At 36.6% G+C, this 23,743-nt stretch overlaps 1 protein-coding gene across 3 annotated transcripts in view; it reads left to right on the top strand.

Moving 5' to 3' along the window:
- The window catches only part of Erbb4 (erb-b2 receptor tyrosine kinase 4), a 1,055,862-nt gene that overhangs the window by 761,446 nt on the left and 270,673 nt on the right, over positions 1-23,743 (top strand). For all 3 annotated transcript variants that reach the window (XM_075951135.1, XM_075951137.1, XM_075951136.1), the window contains exons 13-15: positions 7,149-7,281; positions 10,728-10,821; positions 21,304-21,458. In XM_075951135.1, coding sequence (XP_075807250.1) covers positions 7,149-7,281; positions 10,728-10,821; positions 21,304-21,458 — 382 coding nt within the window. The remainder of the gene's footprint in view (positions 1-7,148; positions 7,282-10,727; positions 10,822-21,303; positions 21,459-23,743) is intronic.

Below are 23,743 nucleotides of genomic sequence, written 5' to 3'. Positions count from 1 at the left end.
TTTAGCTTAGCAGATCACACAATGAAACATCTCACGGTACATAGCTCCTTCACAGTCAAAAAATTTAAAGAAAATACATTAATACACAAATTCCAGACAATCTGTGAATTTTCCATGTTTATGTGGCTTATTTTTGTTTATATTTTTAAATCTATGACTATCTGTACTCTGTCTCTTTAAAGACTTTATACTTTTAAAAAGCATTAACTTTATATTATGACTCTATATACTCTTTATCTTTTCTCTCCCAAGCCTACATGTTTTTTTTTTAACATTGTGATCCATTTAGAGGTCTTTTATGTATGAATCTGTCCTATTGCCTTTAATTGTCTTTAATTCTCTACTGTCTTGAAGAGCTTTTAAAATGCTAAGCAGCTAGGTTGTAGCTGCTATGGACGATGGCTCCACCTCTCTCCAATTTGAAAATGATGGACATACCATTTTTGCTAGCTCTGGGGCCACCAGGTAGGAGCCACACTCAGCACTTTAAACTCTGAGAATGAGCTTTTTGTCTGAGTTACAGCCAAATCTTCCTGGCAGAGCACTGCGCAGCCTGGAAACATCTCTCTGTGTAGTGGCATGAATCTGCCATGCTCTCCTGCCTGCCTAAGCCTGATCCTGATGCCTAACCAGGCAGGGAGCTCTGAGCCATTAGCGTGGTCTCAGAGTACTTTCTTCCCTATCCTAAGCAGTCATACAAACATCCCGGCCCACAAATGCCATGGAAATGGTTTATAGCTGGAGTTTTCACTGGTGGCAAGCCCAGGAATCCGCGTTTTAAAATGGCACAGCTTTTGTCCTGCTGCTATTGCTGAGTCAGGAAAATTTCTCTGTGGCACCCCAGCAAACAGCAAAAATCTCTGTTAAACTCTGTGTGGTTATTTTTCTGTGTGTGTAAAATTCATTTTCAAGCCCTCTCAGGTTTTACATGGAGTTAGTCGACCACATTGAGGTGCCAATCTGTAGTATTACTGTAGGCCCTTTGTTTGAGGTTCATTTTTTTTTTTTTTACTTTTGACATTCAGAACTATAAAGAGATTATATTTAGGTTGTTTTAAACAACTCAGTTTCTTAGGTTCTGTTGGACCAGGGATTAAGACTCAACCACTAATACTTTAGACTTGGATTTGTTCCATTCCCCGTTTTGTTTAGACATCTCCCTATATCTATGAAAGAAAGAGGATGATCCTGATGGAAAGTAGCTAAAAAACACCTCAGTGATACAGAGTTCCACCTCCTGGCTCCAAGATTTTGTATTATAGAAAAAAAAACTTAAATGCTTTGTTTGTATATTAACTGAATTATTGTTATTATCTTCATTTTGCCAACTCTTAATCATGCTATCAAGTCAATCCCATCAACATAATTAGATTTATGAGTTTGTATGTGAATCAAATGGTTTTTGTTGTTGTGTTTTCTCTTGCTAAAAAAATGCCAACACTTTTACATAGCTTGTTCAACCTTTCAAGATATCCTGAAAGTTGCAAACAGTTTATGTATATAATCCAGCCCCATCTTCTTTTGGGAACTTACCAGGAACCATTGCCTATGTCCAGTCTAGTCTCTGAACACGTTAATATAGTTCCTTCTTTTAAATATCTTTGCTGAAGTTGTAATTTATAATTGCCACAGACCCTTCTGCTTTATTCCTTCCTGTTATCTTAACCATCTCAGCAGACAAGTTCCTCAATCGGATCACTGACAAATACCATCTTTTCAATCACAGAGATAATGCCAAACTCCACCATCACCTACTATCATGTTGATTACCTATCAAAAATTGTAAGTATACAGACATTATTATTGATCCACTGTCAAGGCAGAGAAGTAACTAGACCTTCTGTGAGGTAACAGCTATGTATTTACAGTGTCCAAAATAGAAAATTCTTTTAGTAGTAAGTACATGAATGCATTTTCATGTTTTAAAGTTTTTCATCAGCTAATTTGTTCACTGTTTTTTTAATGCCCAACTGTGTAGCAAATGCCATAATAATATTCTGAACATATTCACTGTAATCATGAAAGGGAGATATTATTCATTTTACAAAGCTGTAGCAGAAAAGTAATTGTCCATGGCCACATGGTTCATGAGGCAATAAAGATTTGAACTTATGTCTGTCTTATCAGCAAAGCTTAACTTCTCTATATTAAATAAACTTTTCAGCATTAAAAAAAGATTAATGCTACCTGTCTAAATTCATTCTAAGTAAAATCCATGCTTCAATGTATGATAAATAATACTGATACAGTAGTTACATTTGCTCTACACTGAAAGAAAAATTTTCAGCCTTTGTGCCCATAGATGGGTGTTCAGTTTCAATATTTTTGAGCTAATCCATTTACTGTCACACATGCGGCACTGTAGCAAAATTCATTATTTTCTACTCATCTCTATTTTAATGGAAGCAGGTTCAATATTCTCTATAAAGGTCATAATACTAAGCACAGTATTATCTCTCCAAATTTTTAATAGACAGGTACAATCCAGACAAGATAAAGAGAAATCTATTTCAGAGCTTCTGGAGAAAACACGGAAGAAGTGAAAGGTTTCTTAATAAGTATATTGCTAGTTTCTTTAGACAGGCTTACAACAGCCTTGTGAACTCTGAGCCATTGAGTGGATCTTCTGCTCCACCCGTCCTGATCTCTCTGGGAGGTCAGATGTGTGCTCACTTCTTGGCGATGATCGAAACTTTTTCCTCTTAAGAATTTCAAAGATGTAGCTTCCCCGGCCTTTTGTTTTATTCCTTTTGGAGGCTCTTGCTTTGCTTTCACTTTAGAGAAAATAATCTTCCACGCTTCAGTTTCACCTAGTTGTTTGGAAAGAATGAGTCAGAAAGTATACCTACTTCTGGTTTCGTGTTTCTTGTTTAGCATTGTTTTTTGTTTGTGTGATTCTGTTGCCTTGATCCAAAGCTTCTACATTGTTAGGCACATGAATAAAGAATCAAAGAGGCGACAGAGGGCAGGAAGGAGGTGGGATCTTGGTGAAGCCAAAGTATCCAGGTCAAATAATGTGAAAGCGCAACAGAAAATCCCAGCAGTTTTATGTCTTCACATATAGTAAAGTTCTGTCAGCAATGAAGGTAGGGGAAAATAGGGACAAGGATGAATAGTATTAAACCTGAAAATAAATGCAGACAGGTAAAATAGACCAAAAAGTGATGAATCACAATGAAATAGACAATGTTAAATAGGTGCTGTTGGCTTTGACAGCTTCCCAAAGAGGGAAACTAAGAGGCTTCTAAGGGTCTTAGAATTTGATACACAATGCATTTGACATATTGACTGTGATTATAAGAAGACCCAAAAATAACGGATTAGTTCAAAGACACTGATTCATGACAATTATATAGTATTGTTTTAAATTTCCAAAATTGTCTTCATAAATTATTCTCCAAATAACTGAGATTTTCTTCATAATTATGATAAAAATGTTAATAACACAGCAAGTACATATAAGCTTTATATAGAGAGAAATTGGAAAATGAAAATAATAAACATGCATATGAATGACTTTCATAAAGCGTTATTATATATCATTAATAAAAAGCATTGATACATGAAAATTCACTCATTTCTGATACATGATCAAACCATAGGCACCATATGTTAAGCAACACAATACTTCTTGAATTTTGCATGCAAATGGACGGTGTTATTCTTGTTGCTGCCGTTGCCTTTCTTGTCTGCGATGTTAGAGAGTGGAGACTTATGTGAGAAAAGGAGACACAAACACGCGGTGGTCCAACATGGGTGCACTTTAATTGGGGAGGGGTAACAACAGGTCAGGTACGGGTGTGCAGAGACGAAAGGAGAGGAGGGAAGAAGAGAGGGGGCTCGTGGCGACCCCCGCCTTTTAACGAGGAATGCAAAGGCGTCTGGGAAGTGTCCTGTGCCTGCAAGTGCTGGTATCCGTAGTCCAGGGGGATGTTGGGAGCTGTAGTTCCCAAAAGGAACAACAGACGGAAATAGAAAACACTATCCTGAGTGAGGTAAGCCAGACCCAAAAAGAGGAACACGGGATGTACTCACTCATAATTGGTTTCTAGTTATGAATAAAGGACATTGAGCCTATAATTCGTGATCCTGGAGAAGCTAAATAAGAAGGTGAACCCAAAGAAAAACATATAGTTATCCTCCTGAATATTAACCTTCATCAGGCGATGAAAGGAGACAGAGACAGAGCCCCACATTGGAGCACCAGACAGAAATCCCAAGGTCCAAATCAGGAGCAGAAAGAGAGAGAGCACGAGCAAGGAAGTCAGGACCGCGAGGGGTGCAGCCACACACTGAGACAATGGGGATGTTCTATCGGGAGCTCACCAAGGCCAGCTGGACTGAGTCTGAAAAAGCATGGGATAAAACTGGACTCACTGAACATAGCGGACAATGAGGACTGCTGAGAAGTCAAGAACAATGAATGGCCCTGGGTGCATCCTACTGCACATAAAAGTTAAATTCTTGTGTGGTTTAATTAATATTGAATTTACCAGATATTGTGTTACACATTATTTATTTTGTGTCTGTGAGAGTGTTTTTAGATGGGTTTAGTATTTGAACTAGTAGACTGAGAGAAACAGTTTGTTCTTACAAGGGAGGTAAAATATCTGTTCCTTTAAGGACCTGAATAGAAAAACAAAATGAAAAAACAAAACTTCTCTGTATTGAAACGCTTCACTAGAGCACTGGTCTGGTCCTGCTATTGGGATGATATTTACACCACAGTGTTGCATATTCTAAGTCTCTGGACTTAGACTTGAACAAGTCAGATCTGACATTTTTCTTCTTGTATCCCAGGTTTTGTACCCAGAGTAGAACACACCATGGACAGGTGTACTGTTTTATAGGCCTTCAGCAGTGTATGTATGTGTGTGTATGTATGTATGTGTATATATATATATATATATATGTGTGTGTCTGCATGTTTGTGTATGTGTGTATACATATATATGTGTGTACATATATACATACACACATACGTATATACGTATGTGTATTTAATACTATGTAAATAATGGCATAGATATGCAAGGTATTGTATGAATACTAAATAAATAAACCGATATAAATGAGAAAACTTCTTTGGATTACAAATTTGAGAGTTGCTCAATGGCTCACCATAGCATTCAGTGTTTTTTTTTTTTAAATCTAAGTATTTTCCAAGAAGCACAAAATTTCTGTCTGTAACTTGGATACAGATGTTCATAATATTGTAAGGTTTCATAGTCAGAAATGGAAATTTTTAAAATGTCTGTCAGTAGGTGAATGGATTAGAAAAATGTAATGTATAACATAGTAAAGTACATTTAGGGATAAAAATGAGTGAACTATTAATAAAACATCATGAGCTACTCTGAATGTAATTACAGAGTGAGATAAATGTAACAAAAAGACAGGGATACTCTTCAACTCCATTTATAAATAATTTTTGAACTACAAATATCCATAAGAACAGAAGTAACCTGGGGATATGAAGGAGATGAGCAGCTTCGAGTGATTTCATAGGTGAAATTAATTTTTACACATGATCAATACATTTATTTATAGATGGTAGAAGTTCATAATTGTGCATACATATCACAAGTTGTAAACTTTAGACTTAATAATATCTGTACTAATCATCTTTTTCATTGTTAAGATATCCTAGAAAATCATATTAAAGAAGAAATATTTATTTTTACCTCACAGCATCAGAAATCTTAATTTATAAACCATTGCATCCAATGGTCTAAGGCAATAATGAGTCAGAAAATCACAGGGAGAGGAGCATGTGCTATAACAAAGCTTCTCACTTCTTTGTAGCCAGGAAGCAGAAAGAGAGGGTGAGAGAAGGGCCAGGTAAAAGTTACACCTTTCGAGGGTAAACTCCCAGTGAACATCTTCTTTCTTCAACTAAGCCCCCTTTGCTAATCGCTCACCCATTCAGTAATAAGACATTAATAGGAACTAGTGTGGAGGCTAGCATAGGGAGCACAGTTCCTCTTATGTCTCTGACTAAAGACCAGTCCCTCTCTGTTTGGGGAACATCATCTCCTTCAGCCCAGTGCACAGCTTCAGGTGGGAATAACCCACTTCATCTTGCTTTTGAGGAGATTTTAGATCACAAATTTTCTCCAAGAGTTATAGAATCAACAAGTTAAGTACTGGTTGAAAATATTTTATCTAACTACTATAACTGCATTTAGTGGTAGATCTAAAAATAAGTTTATAATCTAATTGAAAATTGTCTTAGTCATTTTTCTACTGCTATGAAGAGACACTCTTACAGGTGTCTCTTACAGGAGAAAGCATTTAATTGGGGCTTGTTTATAGTGTCAGAGATTTATTTCATTGTCATCATGGCAGGGACATGGTGGCATACAGGTAGACATGATGCAGGAGAATAGTTAAGAATTCGACATATGAATCCACAAGCAGAAAGAAGAGAAAGACACTGAGTTTGGCATGGTATTTTTGAAATTTCAAAGCTCACCCCCAGTGACAAACTTCTTCCAACAAGCTCACACCTCCTAATCCTTTCAAATAGAGTCACACCATGGAGACCAAGTATTCAAATCTATGCACCTATAGAGGTCATCTGTTGATCTGGATATTCATTGTTACATTTGTGTTGATTTCAGGTTTGGAGTATTTTGAATATACTAAATATTTGAGAACAAAAGGAAGACATCAGTGGGTTAACTAGATGATGAAGTTTGTACTATCATAATCCAATCACTTTTTCAATAAAATAGCCAGCTAGATATTTAGTTTTCACTGACTAACTCAAGTAGGAAGTAAACTTTATGATTGAACTCCACCAATGTCATATGTCCTTATAAGTCAAATTTCCTCCTTTTAGCAATTATAGGAAAGATTATTCAGTCACACAGTTACAAAGTAAAAATGTGTCTAGGTAAGTCTGCCAACTTTAAGATATTACATGGGCTAATGAGCTACCACTTAGTCTTAGGATACGAGCAAAGGAGATGTGAGCTAGACAGTTTATATTGCTGTTTTAAAGTCACTCAACAAGAATGTATGAGCAGCTTACGTTCTCAAGTATATACTTTTAAATAAAATTGCTATTCAGCTTTTGTAAGAAAAATGGTAAGTTTTAACACATCCTTTGACTTCCTTCTTGTTGATTTTGGTGTGTCTTGCAGCTGCTGAAGGGATGGTGTGCAATCACCTGTGTTCGAATGATGGCTGCTGGGGACCTGGGCCAGACCAGTGCCTATCATGTAGGCGCTTCAGCAGAGGAAAAATCTGCATAGAGTCCTGTAACCTCTATGATGGGTAAGCGACGACAAATCCACTTTAAACACATGAGCTATGAGCTAACGCCGAAAGCAAAATCTGAGCTCTAGAAAAAATGTTAAGAGTTTAAATTGTTAAGAGTTTATGAGTCTATCAAAATTTTTCAAGAGCGCCTGTGACGCAAGAAAAGAGATAAGAATTGTTTCAAGGAAAAGTAATTTTTGCTTGAAATAATAAGTCTGATATTGATCACCCTTCACATTTTAAAAATGTTTGCCAAGATAGATAAATATTAATGAATTTTACCCACTTACACATTAGTAAAACTGTTTATTTTCACCTTGCATTATGAGTAGATCGCTAAAGCCCCCCCCCACACACACACCAGTGGTTCTCAACGTTCATAAAGCTACAGCCCTTTAATAATCTTCATGTCGTGGTATGCAGCAGGTAACCCCAACCAAATTGCTATCATTGCTTCTTCATAACTGTAATTTTGCTAGTTATGAAACATAGTATAAATATTTGTCAAAAGGATTGTGAACCAGACTGAGGACCCCTGCCCTTCACCTTATAGCCTGCTGCAGTTTCCCCTCTTGAACCTTTCACCTAGAGTGACCACAGAGCTCCTAATTATTCTCCACCCAGGTTGAATGGCTTATTTCCACCTGAGAGACAGCCCATGTCTCTGTGTCTTTAACAACTGATGAGGAGTATAGAAAAACTACAGCTATGACTTAAGTTTAAGAAGTTTGAAATGCGCTCTGCCACTGCCTAAAAAGAAGGGTTTCGACTAGTGACTTTAATTCCCTGGGGTACTGCAAGCATCACTTTGCGACAGGAAAACTTAGTATCCCCTCTCTACTGTGGTATGTCATACCCCAGAAAAGCGCTTTCTCAGCACAACTTTGCACATCATAGTTGCCTTTCATTTGTGTGATAATATATTTCTCAGTGCTGTTCCTACGTTAGTTTTCCTCATATATCTCAATGAAAGTACTTTTGTAAATTATGGAAACTATATCTTAAAAACTGATTAAACCTGTCAAATAAATACACATTTATAAAAATGAGAAGTCCATTTATAAGTATATATTTATAAATACAGGACAGAAAGAAAACTTTTTGATGGAAAAATAAAGTTGAACACTTCAGTCTAATTTGCATTCAAATTCAAGTGGCAAAGTAATAACAATGAACATTCAAAATGGAAGAGACAGTACCTATAATGGAATCTTGAAACCCTGAAGCTTTTCCTAAATGGCATTCATTCTTAATCCTTGAGATCAACACATAAACACGAGAGTGCATGTCAGAGGTCTTTGATGGCAATTGCATATTTAAAAATCATTCCTGAGTAAAACATGTTATCTCCTTTTATAGAGAATACTTAGTAAACTAAATATCAAGTGTTAAATTCTCAAATACTAGTGTTAGTATAAGATTTAGATTTTGGGGACTCGGTTTTATAGCATTAATTCCGATTTAAAGGCTGACCATGCTAGCGCATTAGCATCTTGACTGTAATCTGTTAAGACACATCCAAGAGAGGGGAATTCTGCAAAAACCACAGTTAAGTCACCAGGGGATTTGGAATAAGAAGAGCAATGCTGGATACAACAATGATCAAAGACTCAGTAACTCTCCAAGACTTCAAGGAGGATCTTTGATGAAAGCAAGAAGCAGTCAGGAGCCCTGTAAATGAAATTAGGGAGGAAAGGTGAAGTCTCTCCATTGCTCTTAGGACACTGTGTTTACTCTTTAGCTGTGTATGTGGAGAAGTGCGCATTGGGTAGCGGAAAGGGGACCAACACCGACTACATTTTAGTAGCATAAACTTATGTTGTTCATTTGTCAACATAACCCTTTAATGACCAATGACTGTATTATCCCAAACTTGTAATTATGTGAAACTCAGACTCTCATGAAATTTCATTGTACATTATTTGTATTGTGTGTAGACTTAAGTATTCTACTTGGGTCATTTTCAACTTTTCTTCTGGAGACCTCCTCAGTTAAGTACTTTCTATCTCTCATGTTAATGAAGAACAAAGAGAAGGTTTATTTATAACTAAGATTTCAAACAAGAAATTTCATAAAATGTTTAGTCTAAAACAAATTAATATCTTACCGTATAAGTACTAAATGAATGTGACTGAATGTCTAGGTCCTATACAGATATTAACCTACCAGTTCTCTACATTTTAATACCAAACTTAAATCCTCGTCTTTTGAAGAAAGCATAATAGCATATGTATATGAAAAGTCCTTAGGAAACCCAATAAATTATATACTAATTTTAGAAATTAATAAAACAGAAATCTAACTTTTGAATTAATTTAGCCAACAGAATATATAACTTATCCTTTGGAATTCCATTGCTTATTAATACTTTAGATCTTCAAATAAAAAAAGAAGTGATGATTTTTGAACAGAAAATATTTTACAATTTATCACCTAATTAATTATAATTACACTATTCATGTTAATATTGCTTTTAAAAGATAGCTCAGGCTACAAAGGCAAAAATTGTGAATAAATTATATGTATAGATTTAGTTAATGACCAACATTGTTAATGACTACTAAACGACACTAAATTATCTCACCCAATATTTCATTTTGTATTTTAGTGAAAATAATGTAATTTAGCATAATATAGATGGCTAGACTCCACTTATCAAAGTAAAATATTTATATTAGACTTTGAATGAAATAATTATGTATTTAAAACCTGCAATATATAAATAGACATAAAATATACTGATATAAAAATAGAGAGTCCCAATCATGGTAGATGACAATAATAAAGTTTTATACTATAGACATTAAAATAAAATATTTAATTTATTCCATATAGAATTACTTCAAAAAGATTTTAGACTAAAAGGAAGGCTGTGATATTTGATCAATAAGAAAATAAAATCTAGCATAAAAAGATATTTTTTTTTCTAATTCTCCAAGGCAGATATTTTAAAAAGAGATAAGATATCAAAGTCTGTTTTGAAGTTTGACCAAAAGTAAGTTTCATAGTCTTTAAATTTGAAGGACAAGGTTGAAGAACATTCATATATCTTAGCAATTAGAACACTGAAATAGTTTAAAAATTAAAACTTCAATCAAGGGTAATATTTCATGTGGAAACAAGCAGAATGGTCTTTCTCAAAGAAGTGGAAGTTATTCTGCTGTGTCATCAAAAGAGAATTATTTTCTATTTTTGGAAAGCACTAGAATCTCTCTGACAGAATGAGACAATTGGTGAACCCAGTTGAGACCAAATAGAACCATCTGGCTGCCATATATCTTTTCTTTTAATAGAAAGCTTCCTCCTTAATGCACAGGAAAATGCATCTGTGGCTCCCAGCACAGTAGAGAGACAAACTCAAGAATTTACACAGCCAATAGGACTCTTAGCAGATGTTGCCTCATTTGTTAAGTTGACGGCTTGTTTGCTTACACCTCCTCATGCCGTGGATATTTTCACAGGGAATTCCGAGAGTTTGAAAATGGTTCCATCTGTGTTGAGTGTGACTCCCAGTGTGAGAAGATGGAAGAGGGACTACTCACGTGTCATGGACCGGTAAGCCTGAAAGTGTTAGTGGGTGTGATGGCTTATTCGATATCATGTATATAAATGTGTTGCCATTGTTCAGGGTCAATCTATTCTTTAAATTGGTACTTATAGGAAACTGAGGGGAAACATGTTTAATATTTGAATCCAGAAGCATACAGTTTAGTAGGAGAGATAAAATATTAGGAAATTTAATAACATATAAATATTTTTTCCCAAAACATTGTATTTGAGCAGAAGAATAAGAATATAGAGTTGTCTTGAGACATGTCACAATTGAAAAAAAAGATATACAAGTGATCCACTTAAATGATAATTGAATTAATGAAATCTGTACAGAGGGTTAAAAAAAACAGTTGAATGGGAAAATAAGACGTAAAAGTGAAAGGTTCATGTTGCTTTAGTGAAATTTTCAATGTCTCTGATGATGGCAGGATGAAGCATACCAGGAGGAGGAGCAAAAAGAGCTCCCTAGACTAATACCTAAAGAAGTAGAGTCAGTATTGTATTAGAGAGATAAATCCAAGGAGTAGATGTCCATCATGAAAACCTTAAGAACTGTGAAGCCTTATCCACAAAGCTCTATTAGGGAGAATGTTTTCCTAAACCTCAGCAAACTCCTCCTCCAACTAGTTTCCAGCACTTGAGGTTCTTTGAACAATGAGATCAGTCTGTGCTTGCCATTAGAAAGTGATGCATTCATCCTTCTTCAGACAAATATTTTATTCTTCCATTACTGAGACATCTCTTAGTAATTAATTAGCACGAGGATCAACATTTGGGTATAAGCAAGAATTAAGTCTAGTTTCAGAAAAAAAATGTATTTAAAATCTAAAGAGCACATTCCGGTGCTCCACTGTGGGTCTCTGTCTCCATCTCCATCCATGGCCAGATGAAGGTTCTATGGTGATATGCAAGATATTCATCAGTATGGCTATAGGATAGGGTCATTTCAGGTTCCCTATCCTCAGATGCCCAAGGAAATAACTCGGGACATCGCCCTGGGCACCTGGGAGCCCCTCTAGGTTCAAGTCTCTTGCCAACCCTAAGATTAATTAACCCTTAATTAAGATATATGCTTCCCTGCTCCCATATCCATCCATATATATATATGAATATATATATATGAAATTGAGTCCTCAGTGAGCCACTCTGGAACCTTCTCTAAAGGATGTGCAACACGCGGTCTTTCCAAGGACGGTCACAAGTTCAATAGTACATGAAGAGGCAGGCCTTCCAGAAACAGAAACTTAGTTGTGTGCCACGAAGCATGACTGTAAAGAACAAATTACTGTTCCTTAGCCTCTAAGAAAGTATGTCCAAGGGCATCTGTAGTTAGTTTTTCTCCACTATGAAGAGTCATGAACACACAGTTGACCTGGTACATGAGACATACCGATTTCATAAAAACATAGTCTATAAAAGGAAAGGAAGTTTGCCTAGTCGTTGGTGAAGCAAGCTCAGGTGTCTACCTGGGATCCTTAAGGCTTGCATATTTAGGTAACTATTTGGCAATAGGTGTTGGAGGCCATGAGAGTTGAAGCAGGTGGCAACTAGTGTTCAGATACCAACCCACCAGAGGAGAGATTCTCTGATAGAAGTTAATCCTGTCCAGGTAAGACCTGCAGGACTATTGACTCAGAGAAACTCATATTTGCTAAAGCAGCTTGATATCTCCCCAATACCCGTATTGTAGTATGTAATCTCATGTGATGTGTATAAATAATCTCATGATTACAATTCAGTCTTATAGGCACATGTATTCGTGGCTGGTCAGGATTTTTCATTTATCTGTATAATTTTGATATATAGAAAATATACTAGAATATTCCTCATAAATAAATCCATTGTTCCACAAAGACTGTAGATACTTAAAAGCCTGCTTTGTTTCTTTTGCTAAGACTAACTGAACGCAATTAACTGTCTTTTACCACAGAGCAAGTTCAAACTGGAATAAAGGCGTTTTGTAAATAGATCATAAGTTTAAAACTTTACAGTTATGTATAAGGTCAGAGTCACAGATGGCCAACCAAGGTTGCTTGACAAAGTAATCTAAGAGTAGCATGCCAATTCTTTGCTTACAAAGTCTGTTGACAACAGACCTATGGCTCAAAGTTTTTCACTGGGCATACCCTGTCTGGTAATGGTCTTATTCCTATAACCTTGGAATCCTGTGTTGCCCTGGTAAATGTCTCAGCTCCCTATTGCTTTCCTTAGGAATATGATTTTGAGTGATGAGAGATAGGTCTTGTAATTTTTGTATTTCTCCAAGCCTCCTAAAAGAAGAGAGTGTTCAGGCTAGAGAAGAAGCAGCTAGGAGAATTTAGAAAGAGGGTAGAAAAATTAGAGTAGAAGCAAAAGAATAGAGACTTGTTTGAAGCAGCAAGTGTGGGAGAATTCTTTTGCTCTCAGATACCCTAAGAAAAAACTTCCTTTCAATTCCTATAGTGTCCTATAGTGTCCAATCTAAATCATGAAAAGGAACTTGGGGCTGGACCCCAAAGACCCTCATTAAGTAATGAATGAAAACAAGGTTTCTTCTGGAGTTTAAAAGCTTAAAATGAATGAATAAAATAAACAATATTGTGCCTTTTACTGCTATGCCTGGTATCGTGAGATGGCTCTGGATATAGTCAATGTATATTAAACATAGGCGAGGTGAAATACCACTGAAAAAGTGACTCCCAAGTTTGCCCATGTGCAAATTGTTTAGTTTGTCGATTGTTGCAGGTGCTCTGGCTCCACTACTTCCTGTGTATTTCCTGCTACTGTCTGTGACTTAATATTTTCATGACATGTATCATTTCCTCTTCCTTTCCATTATTACTCTTTCAAATCTCAGAGAAGTATTCTTACTTTGTTCAGTACGTGTCATTGTTTAGATGCTTGCTTTGCATCAAACTTCATTGTTGTTTTTTACATATTAACACTCATTCAAAGTATTTTTCAAAAAAATCAGGGATGAATTTCATATCAGTCTTTTCTCAAATATTTTGCATTCTACATCTTAAAGCTCATTTATCTTAATATTTCAAATTTTCTTAATTTTTTATACTTCAAAATAGCCAAATGTAATTAATAATTCATATATGTAGTATAATTAATCTTATTGGTAGAAAATTAATATGCTTAAGTGAAGTCTAAGTATATTATTTGATACACCATATTTTGCTAGAATAATTTATAGGAGACATGTATTTTAAAATATTTGATGTTTCCAGACTCGAAAGATGTCTCAGTGGTTAAAAGAATTGGTTGTTATTCCAGAGGATCCAGGTTTGATTCCCAGTATGCAAATGGCACTCACAATGCTCTGTAACTCCAGTTACAGGGGCCTGGACATTCTTATGCATACTTACATGCAGGCAAGTCACCAATGCACGTAAAAAGAAAAAAATGATATTTTATGCAAAAAATATTGGCATACATCCTTTATTCCTTTTATGTGATTACACTAGTTTTCAAATGTCAGAATTTTCAATTATCATGTTATTTACTAATCAAAAATGATAATTATGAAGCTCACTGTAGATCGTATTTACAGCTGGGAGTTAACAGATATCATGCATGTTTTGAGAGCTTTGTGCTACATCTTTTCCCATATATTTTCTCTTCTTGTCTGCTAGGTAATTTCTCCATTCTACCAAAAAAGATATACTCTTTAAATTGCTAATAAATTTCTCACTATCATGAGCATAATTACAATCCCACTCTGCATGATTAGGGCTTAGAGCACTCGACCTTCTCCCCCTGTGCTCCTTCTGCTCTTTTGTCTTCTGCTACATGAACTTATATAAGTGATTAACCTGTTTATTAATTTCTTTCAATGTGTATATTTTTATAGTTTCTCACTTATAAGTTCTTCAAAGAAATTGAGACAATTTATTTTTAAAAGATGCAAACATTTTATAAAAATTATATTGTTTGATGAGACCCTCTGAACTTGTATGATACTCAGAGTCCTGATTCCAACCAACTAACAATTTGAATTTACTTCAAAATTATTTGATATGAAAAGTAGGCATAATAAACATTTTTGTTTCATCACGGCAGTACTTATGATACTAGATGTGCCATGAAAATACAGACTTTATAAATCTGGAGAACAAAGAAGGCAGTTAATCAAAACACTTGAAAGTTACAAGGGCAAGGAAGAGAAAGAATAAAGTGTGAAGTGGGGAAGGAGAGAGAGAGAGAATTTCATGGTTAGTTTGTCAAAGTTTCCAATAGGATAAAAATTTATAACTACTAAAGTTCACCAATATTGTGAAATCTGAGGAACATTGTGGCATTCCTCACTTAAAATATGAATAAACTTACCCATAATTATATAGCTACTTCAAAAGCCAGTGAGACATGAAGCTTCAGCTCCATTGTAGAAGTTATGATGCTAAGTTTTTCATTCCAGTCATTGCAGTTTTTCTTCCAGTGTTGTACAAGGAAACAGTGGAAAGGTAAACAGATAAGGGGAACCCAGCAGTTACTGGAGGTAGAAGCAGATTCTGAAGAGGCAGGAATAGAAGAATCAGATTTGGATGCGGAGAACAAGCTTTCAAACCATGTTTAAAAATGGAAAGTAGCTGTTAGAATGGTTCATCAAAGTTGTGCTTTTATGTCAATTCTATTCTTTCTTTGCTCTCAGAAAAGCATATTAAATACTTTTTATGCAGGGTACTCCGAAAATCTTGGAAATATTCAAAGTGAACCATCTTCCTGTTATGACCCATAAGCTCTGAATTTATGGCATCTCCATTTCTACATGAAGCATTTGATAGTGGCAACACAGAGAAAGGAGGCTAGAGAGTTCAGCCCTCACCCCTTACTTAATGGCTTCTATTTCCATTTCATTGTTCAGTGTAAGCTTTATCTCACCTGCACTGACAGGTGAATGGCAGTCTTCCCACAGGGATGAAAGAATATTTTTGTATGGTGGTAAATAGTAGCTTTCTTTTCAGTAGAAACTACTTGGGATAAGTAACTGCCACAGAGAAAAATAACATAATGCACACATTAGGATTTAGTCTGTCACTTTGCTGCCTGTCTAGATTATTGGACCCAGAGACAGTTTAGAACCAGGGAAAAGGAGATGCATCCTTCATCTCCACAACTTTGTCACTCACTGCCTCTAGACACTTATTGTGCCTTGGGAATAGCACAATATGGGAGACTGAGCATTAGATGTTTGTCTTTTGTTATGAAAGTGAAACGGGAGCCAGTGCACTTCAAGTACTTGGAGCTTTGTTAGAATGCCTTTGAGCTATATCAGCTGGCATAGGTTTTTGTGTCATGGTGAATCAGATAGGCACAAACTAGCTGGTTGCATTAGACTATACTTAACAATTAATTTTAATTCATCACATTTTGTATGCTAAGATTTTTTGCCTGGGTATTATTTTCCACTACAAGAATTTAATAGAAAAATATGCCTAACTGAGACTCTGCTTATTTACATATGACAGGCTTTATTCTGTGTTCTGCAATAAGCAGTGTCTCTTGTCTTGTAGAATAAGTCATGCCACTGAACATACTTGCACAGCAAATGATTCTGTATAATAGGTAGTATTACGTGCCTAAGTACCCATGAGCAGGTGTTAAAATTGGAAGCATGTGAAGTATTCTTTTTTAGGAGGAAATGAGAAGTTACCATTAGCAACTCTTAAGTTAGAACGGGGATTAGGTTTCCTATGCTAATTTAATTTTTTTTTCTTTTCTTTTAGCTCTTTGCTTCACATCAAAACAATGGAATAAATAGCTACTTGATCTAAGCTCACTGGTTTCTTTATGATTACATTTTCTTCTTGACTTCACTATTTTTCATTAGATACTTCAATCTTTATCTTTGGTTTTGCGCTGCTTTATATTACCGACTTATAATATCTAGCTGATTTGAGGTTGCCGTTACCCCCACAAATAAACATAACCGCACAGTCATCCCTTATTAACAGTTCAGCATAATGTGCTCCTAACATGGTTTCAAGCTCACAATATTAGCAAATATGAACTTGGTTTAATTGCGTCCTTGAATGCTCACTATGTCCTACTTATCTATGCTTTCTTCAGGTGTGCTGTAATAAGTGTTGAGGCTTACAGACATAGGCAGATAACAGGAAGACTAGAACTGGAGGTAAACAAATTCCAAACAAGTCATCCAAGTAATTTTATTGTCTTAGAACCCTAAGCAAACAGAGTGGCTAGAAAGGAGGGATGATAGTATCAAGTAGAACATAATTAAAATAACAGAATATGCAAAGATTTGGGCCCTTCTGAAGAAAAATCTTGGGACTGAGCATAATGGTACATTGCTTTAATTCTGCAATCTGGATGTTGATAAGTGAGAATTATAGATTTGAGAACACTGGGTTTCACTAGAAGACACTGTCTTAAAAATAAAAGTAGATATTACAAATGAATATATACTATTTTTGTTAATGTTTTCATATTAGTGTGGTTTATCAATTTTCTATTTATTAAAATCATGTATATTGTAAAAGAAAATATGCAAAATGAGTTCACTATATTTTAATTAATAATTTTCATGATACCTACATCACTGGATAAGATTCTCCAGGCATTTTTTTATTTTAAAATAGTTATTATATAAGTTTTAATATTTTATTTTTTGAATAAGTATTATAAGACTCTAAAGATTGCCCTATGGTTTGCATATCACTTCCTTTTAAGCATAAGTATAAGATGATTTAAGACAAAGAATTACCAAGAAATTTATTTACTTATTTATTATTTTTCCATATACATTGGTGTTTGCCTGCATGTATGTCTGTGTGAGGGTGTTGGATCTCCTGAAAGTGGAGTTACACACATTTGTGAGCTGTTGTGTGGGTGCTGGAAACTAAATGCCGGTTCTCTGCAAGATCAGCCATTCCTCCTAAGCACCGAGCCATATATATGTCTAAGATGTCTAATACCTGATAATTCAATCAAACTAAATTTTAATTTTATTTCAAATAGTCACTAGGAAAGTTTGCCTCCTACGGAAAGCAATGTGCTCTAATTTCCATTATGCATTTATTTCTCATTATTTTGTGGATTTATATCTTCTCAATAATGGTTGTAGTAATAGGGAGCGGCGGCGGGGTTGCGTCCCCAAACACCCCAGCCGCCTGCCCGGCTCGGCTAGCTTATGCCCCAAATAATTACACGGACAATGTATTCTTTTAAACACTGCTCTGGCCCATTTCTAATCATCTGTGTAGCGCCCCTAGGTGCGCTTACCGGGAAGATTCTAGCCTAAGTCCATCCTGGGTCGGAGCTGGGGCATGGTGTGCGTCTTCCCTGGAGCAGGTAGCATGGCGTCTCTCCTGCGTCTGCTCCGGAGAGCGGAGCTGCGGAGTCTGACCTCACTTCCTCTTCCTCCTGGCATTCTGTTCTGTCTACTCCTCCCACCTATCTTCTAACCAATGAAATGGGCCGAGGCAGTTCCTTTATTGCTTAGCCGATGAAATCAACAGATTGATATATGATACTCCCACATCACTTCCCCTTTTTCTGTTTAAACAAAAAAAGGAAGGCTTTAACCTTAACATAGCAAAATTACATATAACAAAACAGTTATCAAGTAAAAGTTACATCAGAAACATTTATACATATAACAAAATTGACCGTAAATCTCTATCAATAAAGCAAAATCTATACTAATGCAAATTATTCATGTCTATATCATATCCCCCTTTAAATGTAAAAGAACATTTATAAACTATATTTGGGAACATGGGCACAGTTTTTTCTCTCCAAACTGCTTCCTGCTGAATGGGGGCGTCGTTAATGATTTTAGGGTGTAACCTGTGTGCCAGGTTTATCTCAGTTGGCAGTTGAGCAAGGCAATTTTCTGAAGATGTTCACAGCAACCCTTCAGGAGGACGTGGTCCATCATACCAAATCGGAATAGAAGAAATCCATAGAGTCTCATCCTCTGTGAAAACAAAAGAAGACTCTCTCCAAAGCATCATATCCTTAGACCCAAATTCTGAAATCGTAATACCCTTATATCCATTCTGGTTTAGCTTGGCAGGCCATGTAATGAAATGTCTGTCTGTACTTAGCTCCTTTACAGTCAAAAATTTTAAAGAAAACACAATGTACATAATCCAGACTCTCTGTGAATTTTCCATCTTTTACGTAGCTTATTTTTCTTTATTTCTTTTAATCTCTTAACTATCTGTACTCTGTCTCTTTAAAGACTTTACCTTTTTTTTTTTTAACCATTAACTTTATTCTCTATATTCCTTTTCTTCTCTCTCTCAAGCCTACGTACATTCATCCAACAGTGTGACTCGTTTAGTGGTCTGAATCTGTCCTATTGTGAATCTGCAATTTTTTACTATCCAGGAGCACTTTTGATTTACACCTTTAAATCACTAGGCGCTAAGCTGCGACATTTCTAGGTTAACTTTTTGCTTTTTGAGCGCATATCTTTGACCTGGAATAACCCTGTAGACCAGGCTGTCTTTGAACTCTCAGAGATTCGCCTGTCTCTGCCTTCCAGGCATTGGGATTAAAGGCGTACACTACTACACCTTGAACTCACAGAGATCTGTTTATCTCTGCCTTCTAAGCACTGGGATTAAAGGCGTGTGCTACCACACCTTGAAGTCACAGAAGTTTGCTTTAAGAATTTTAACTTTTAGTCTGCATATATTTTTAACACACTTTAAACCATTCAGAAATTTCCTGTCTTTGAATCTCTCTTTACTGTATATCTCTCTTTTTCTGACGACAAGAGCCTTTAATTTGCCAAGCAATATCAGTAGGACTAAAGGCGTGGCTTTGCCAGCTAGATCCAGTCCATTCCTTAGCTTTCCAGCCTCACGGCTGAGGTACAGGCTGCAAGGTCCCTGCCAGCCAGCGAGCTACAACAGACAACACTCAAATCCTCTCTCGGTAGCCGGCCCTCCTGCCTCAAACAGTCAGAGTTTGCCCTGGCAGGATGGCCCAGAAAGCCGGCATTTTTAAATGGCGCAGCTTTTTCCTGCTACGGCTGAAAACCGAAAAGCATGCATTCAGCTTTTCGTCAACACCATTTAAGTGTTTCGTGGCAGGACCTCTTAATGAGCTGCAGGGATTTGCAGCTGAAGCTGAGTCAGGAAAATTTCAAAATGGAGGACGTACCATTTTGTGCTAGCTCTGGGCCTACCAGGTAGGAGCGGCACTCAGCACTTTAATTCTGAAACTGAGCGTGCAGCACAGAAATTCTTTTCATCCAAGTAACATCCAAATCTGACAGGCAGAGCACTGCGCAGTCTAAAAACACGTCTCTGTATGGCGGCAGGAATCCGCCATGCTCTTCCGCCTGCCTAAGCCTGATTCTGCCTTCTTCCCAGGAGCAGGCGGGGAGCTCTGAGTCATCGCACGGTCTCAGAGCACTCTCCTTCCGATCCCAAGCGGGAACACAAACATAAAGCCAGAGTTTGCACTGGTGGCACAGCCCCAGGAAGCAGTGCTTTAAGATAACGCAGCTTTTTTTCTGCTGCTGTTGCTGAATCAGGAAATCTCTCTACAGCACGCCACCAACAAACAGCAAAAATCTGTGTTAAACTCTCTCTCCATTATTTTTAAGCCTTCTCAAGTTTTTTGTGGACTCAGTTAGCCACACGTCTGGGCGTCATTTGTAGTAATAGGGAGCGGCGGCGGGGTTGCGTCCCCAAACACCCCAGCCGCCTGCCCGGCTCGGCTAGCTTATGCCCCAAATAATTACACGGACACTGTATTCTTTTAAACACTGCTCTGGCCCATTTCTAATCATCTGTGTAGCGCCCCTAGGTGCGCTTACCGGGAAGATTCTAGCCTAAGTCCATCCTGGGTCGGAGCTGGGGCATGGTGTGCGTCTTCCCTGGAGCAGGTAGCATGGCGTCTCTCCTGCGTCTGCTCCGGAGAGCGGAGCTGCGGAGTCTGACCTCACTTCCTCTTCCTCCTGGCATTCTGTTCTGTCTACTCCTCCCACCTATCTTCTAACCAATGAAATGGGCCGAGGCAGTTCCTTTATTGCTTAGCCGATGAAATCAACAGATTGATATATGATACTCCCACATCAAATGGTGATAAAACATACAATGGAAACTTTATTTTATAGATATACTGTTACTTTATAATACTATTAAGAATGAACCACAAGATGAAAGTGTTGATACTCTTTTGAAAGAGCCATTGAGAAACATTAGTTCAAATTAAGCCACAGAGATATTACATGAAGAATAGATGAACTGATTTCAAAAGCAAGATGTTCCCTGAAGAAATTTGATAGTATGATAATAGATGATGGTTCATATACGGAATAGTAAAGTAGAAGTTTAAGTTCTCTTAGTGCTATTTATACGTCAGTGGCCACATCCATGTTAGTGGATGGACATGCTCTCATAGGAAGACTTATTTAATTGTCACTCAAAAAAATCTATGAAACTAAGCTACATAAATGCCTTTCAGAAGGATTTGAACCCATTTTTATTTCTCCACATTTGTTTTTCTTTTCATATTCAGGGACCAGACAACTGCACAAAGTGTTCTCATTTTAAGGATGGTCCAAACTGTGTGGAGAAATGTCCCGATGGCCTACAGGGAGCTAACAGTTTCATCTTCAAGTATGCGGATCAGGATCGGGAATGCCACCCATGCCATCCCAACTGCACCCAAGGGTAAGCATCCTTCCTGGCCAAGGGCGAAACCATGGGCGTGTTTTCAGTTCAAAGGATGAACATACATATCAGTATCTGTGATGATGTCTACTTGCATTACAATAGCCTCAGGAAATGCTATTCATCGTTATAATTTACATGTTGATTTTTAAAATGGTATTCTTTCTAGGAGAACCTCTGAAATGTCTCCACTGATCATTTACCTTAGGAACTCCTTCATGAAGCCAGTATGATTTGGATGCAGTCTTGAAACTGTCCAATCTTTACAGTAGACTCAGTGTATATTAGAAAATACAATGCCATACATGTATGAGAGATTTCTCGTATGTGGTTCTAATTCTTTATTGTCAAAACTTAAAATGAGTATATATCTTTAAAAATGACTGCCTTGGATTCATCCTTCAATGAAATCTGAGACTATGCAATCATGGCAGAGAAGAAAACAAGAATAAAATGCTTATATGTGTACACACAACATAACTTATATAGTTGTGTGAAGCAATTTATTGTAGTTTCCTTATAATTTAGAGTTCTTTGTCATGAAACAATTCAGAAAGATACATATTTTTCATTCAAAAGGATGTGTTCTGCAGCCTAACCTATGATATTAAAAATTATAAACAAAAATTGGAGGGATTGTTTTTGTTCGATGTTATGGCCATTGATGTTCAAAAGAAGAACATTGTATACAAAATGAAATAATGCCAACTCTAACAAATTCTAATCTATTTCTTTAAAAAATATCTTATCTCACTAGTAATTTCTCTTTGTTTCCTAGAAAAGTTAAATCTTGTTAAAATTAAGAGTAGCTAACTCACTCTATTCTCTCATCATAAAACCTCACTTTCTTTGTGAGTGTTTACTCTCAGTGTAGGCAGAGAAACAGACAGATGTACACACTTGTTGAGAGTTATCTTGGGTGCTTTATATCTGGCAGAAAGTGGAGGTTCTGTAAAGAGATTGTCCTGACAGATTGAGCCCTAGCTGTTAGAAGATATTGAAAAAGTGAAGTGAACAACATAATTTTCTGCCAAGAAAACATCAATTTTTGGATGTTGCTATAATTTCCTACAGGTCGGGAAATCAGCTAAGTCACTCCATGTAGTAGCAGATCCTCAAAAGGTACAGCAATATTCTGCCCCATGAACGCAAATGCAACATAGAAGAGCTGCCTGCCAACACCTCAGTCTCTACATAAGCACACAGATTGAGGAAGAGACAGTCACCTACACATTTTGCTTCAAGGAAAACAGAAGTAATAAACAGTTCCCCTTGTGAGTTTTGGTACACTTGCGTTAAAACTATTTTATGAAAAAATAAAACCTGGTGCTGCCGGAGCAGAAGAGTCAGCAAGAGAAAGAGAAAACTTTGCTTGCTAAAATCATCCACAAGAGGGTTTTATTGTTTTGCAACTAAAATTAAACCAGTAAATTATTCAATATAATGTCGATGTCAACAGCTGTTGCCATTCAAAATGAGACCTTTTGCTGTTTTTGCAAATCTAATTACAATGAAGCCATTAGGGAAATGAAAGTGAGACAAGAGCCTAGTATGGATGTGTGGCAGGAGTGTCTTCCTTGTCGGCCTTTTAAATCATAATTGTATAATAAAGGAAAGCATATATAGTAGAGGGAGGTATAAGTTGAGGCCAATGAAAAGGGTTCAAATTACCGTAGCAATGAAGCTTGGATCTCATACTAAAGGGATGCTGAGATTTAATGGGAACCTCTAAATAAATAGAAAAATGCCCTCAACAGCTTGTGGCTGCAGAATGGTGAATCAGAGGATGCTGTATTTCTTAGCATCTTCCAGGGTAATATGTCTCCAATGAGGACTTTGTCCTGAGGTCTTGTTGTTGCTTTCTTTGAGCTCTCCCTTCCTCATTATCAGCAATTCCTACATTGTATGAACTAGATCACACCATACCCACTGTCCTTGGCATCTTGTACTAAAGAAACATATACTGCGAAGTCTGTTTTCAGACTGAGTATGAGCATATAGAGCTATGGTCCAGAGAAAGATCACAGACAGAAGGAATGCTGGGCTGAATGACTCTCTTTTATTTCTCAGCTCAGCCATTAATTGACCATATGAGTAAGTGTGAGCCCTTGCCAGGCCAGTTCTACTTCAGAAAGCAGGTTCCCTTCCATATGCTGATATCTATCAGGATGTTCAATAACTAAGTTAATGGAAAAAGACTTTCCAATTACATTATTTTAGGAAATAAGTTTGTACTTTGAATGCAGTTTAATGATTTCCCTAAAAATAAAATTATGTATCTTATA

Source organism: Microtus pennsylvanicus, chromosome 17 (genome assembly GCF_037038515.1).
Source record: "Microtus pennsylvanicus isolate mMicPen1 chromosome 17, mMicPen1.hap1, whole genome shotgun sequence".
Classification (NCBI taxonomy): Eukaryota; Metazoa; Chordata; class Mammalia; order Rodentia; family Cricetidae; genus Microtus; species Microtus pennsylvanicus.
Note: the sequence above shows the minus strand (reverse complement) of the source record. Positions and strands in the feature narration are given on the sequence as shown.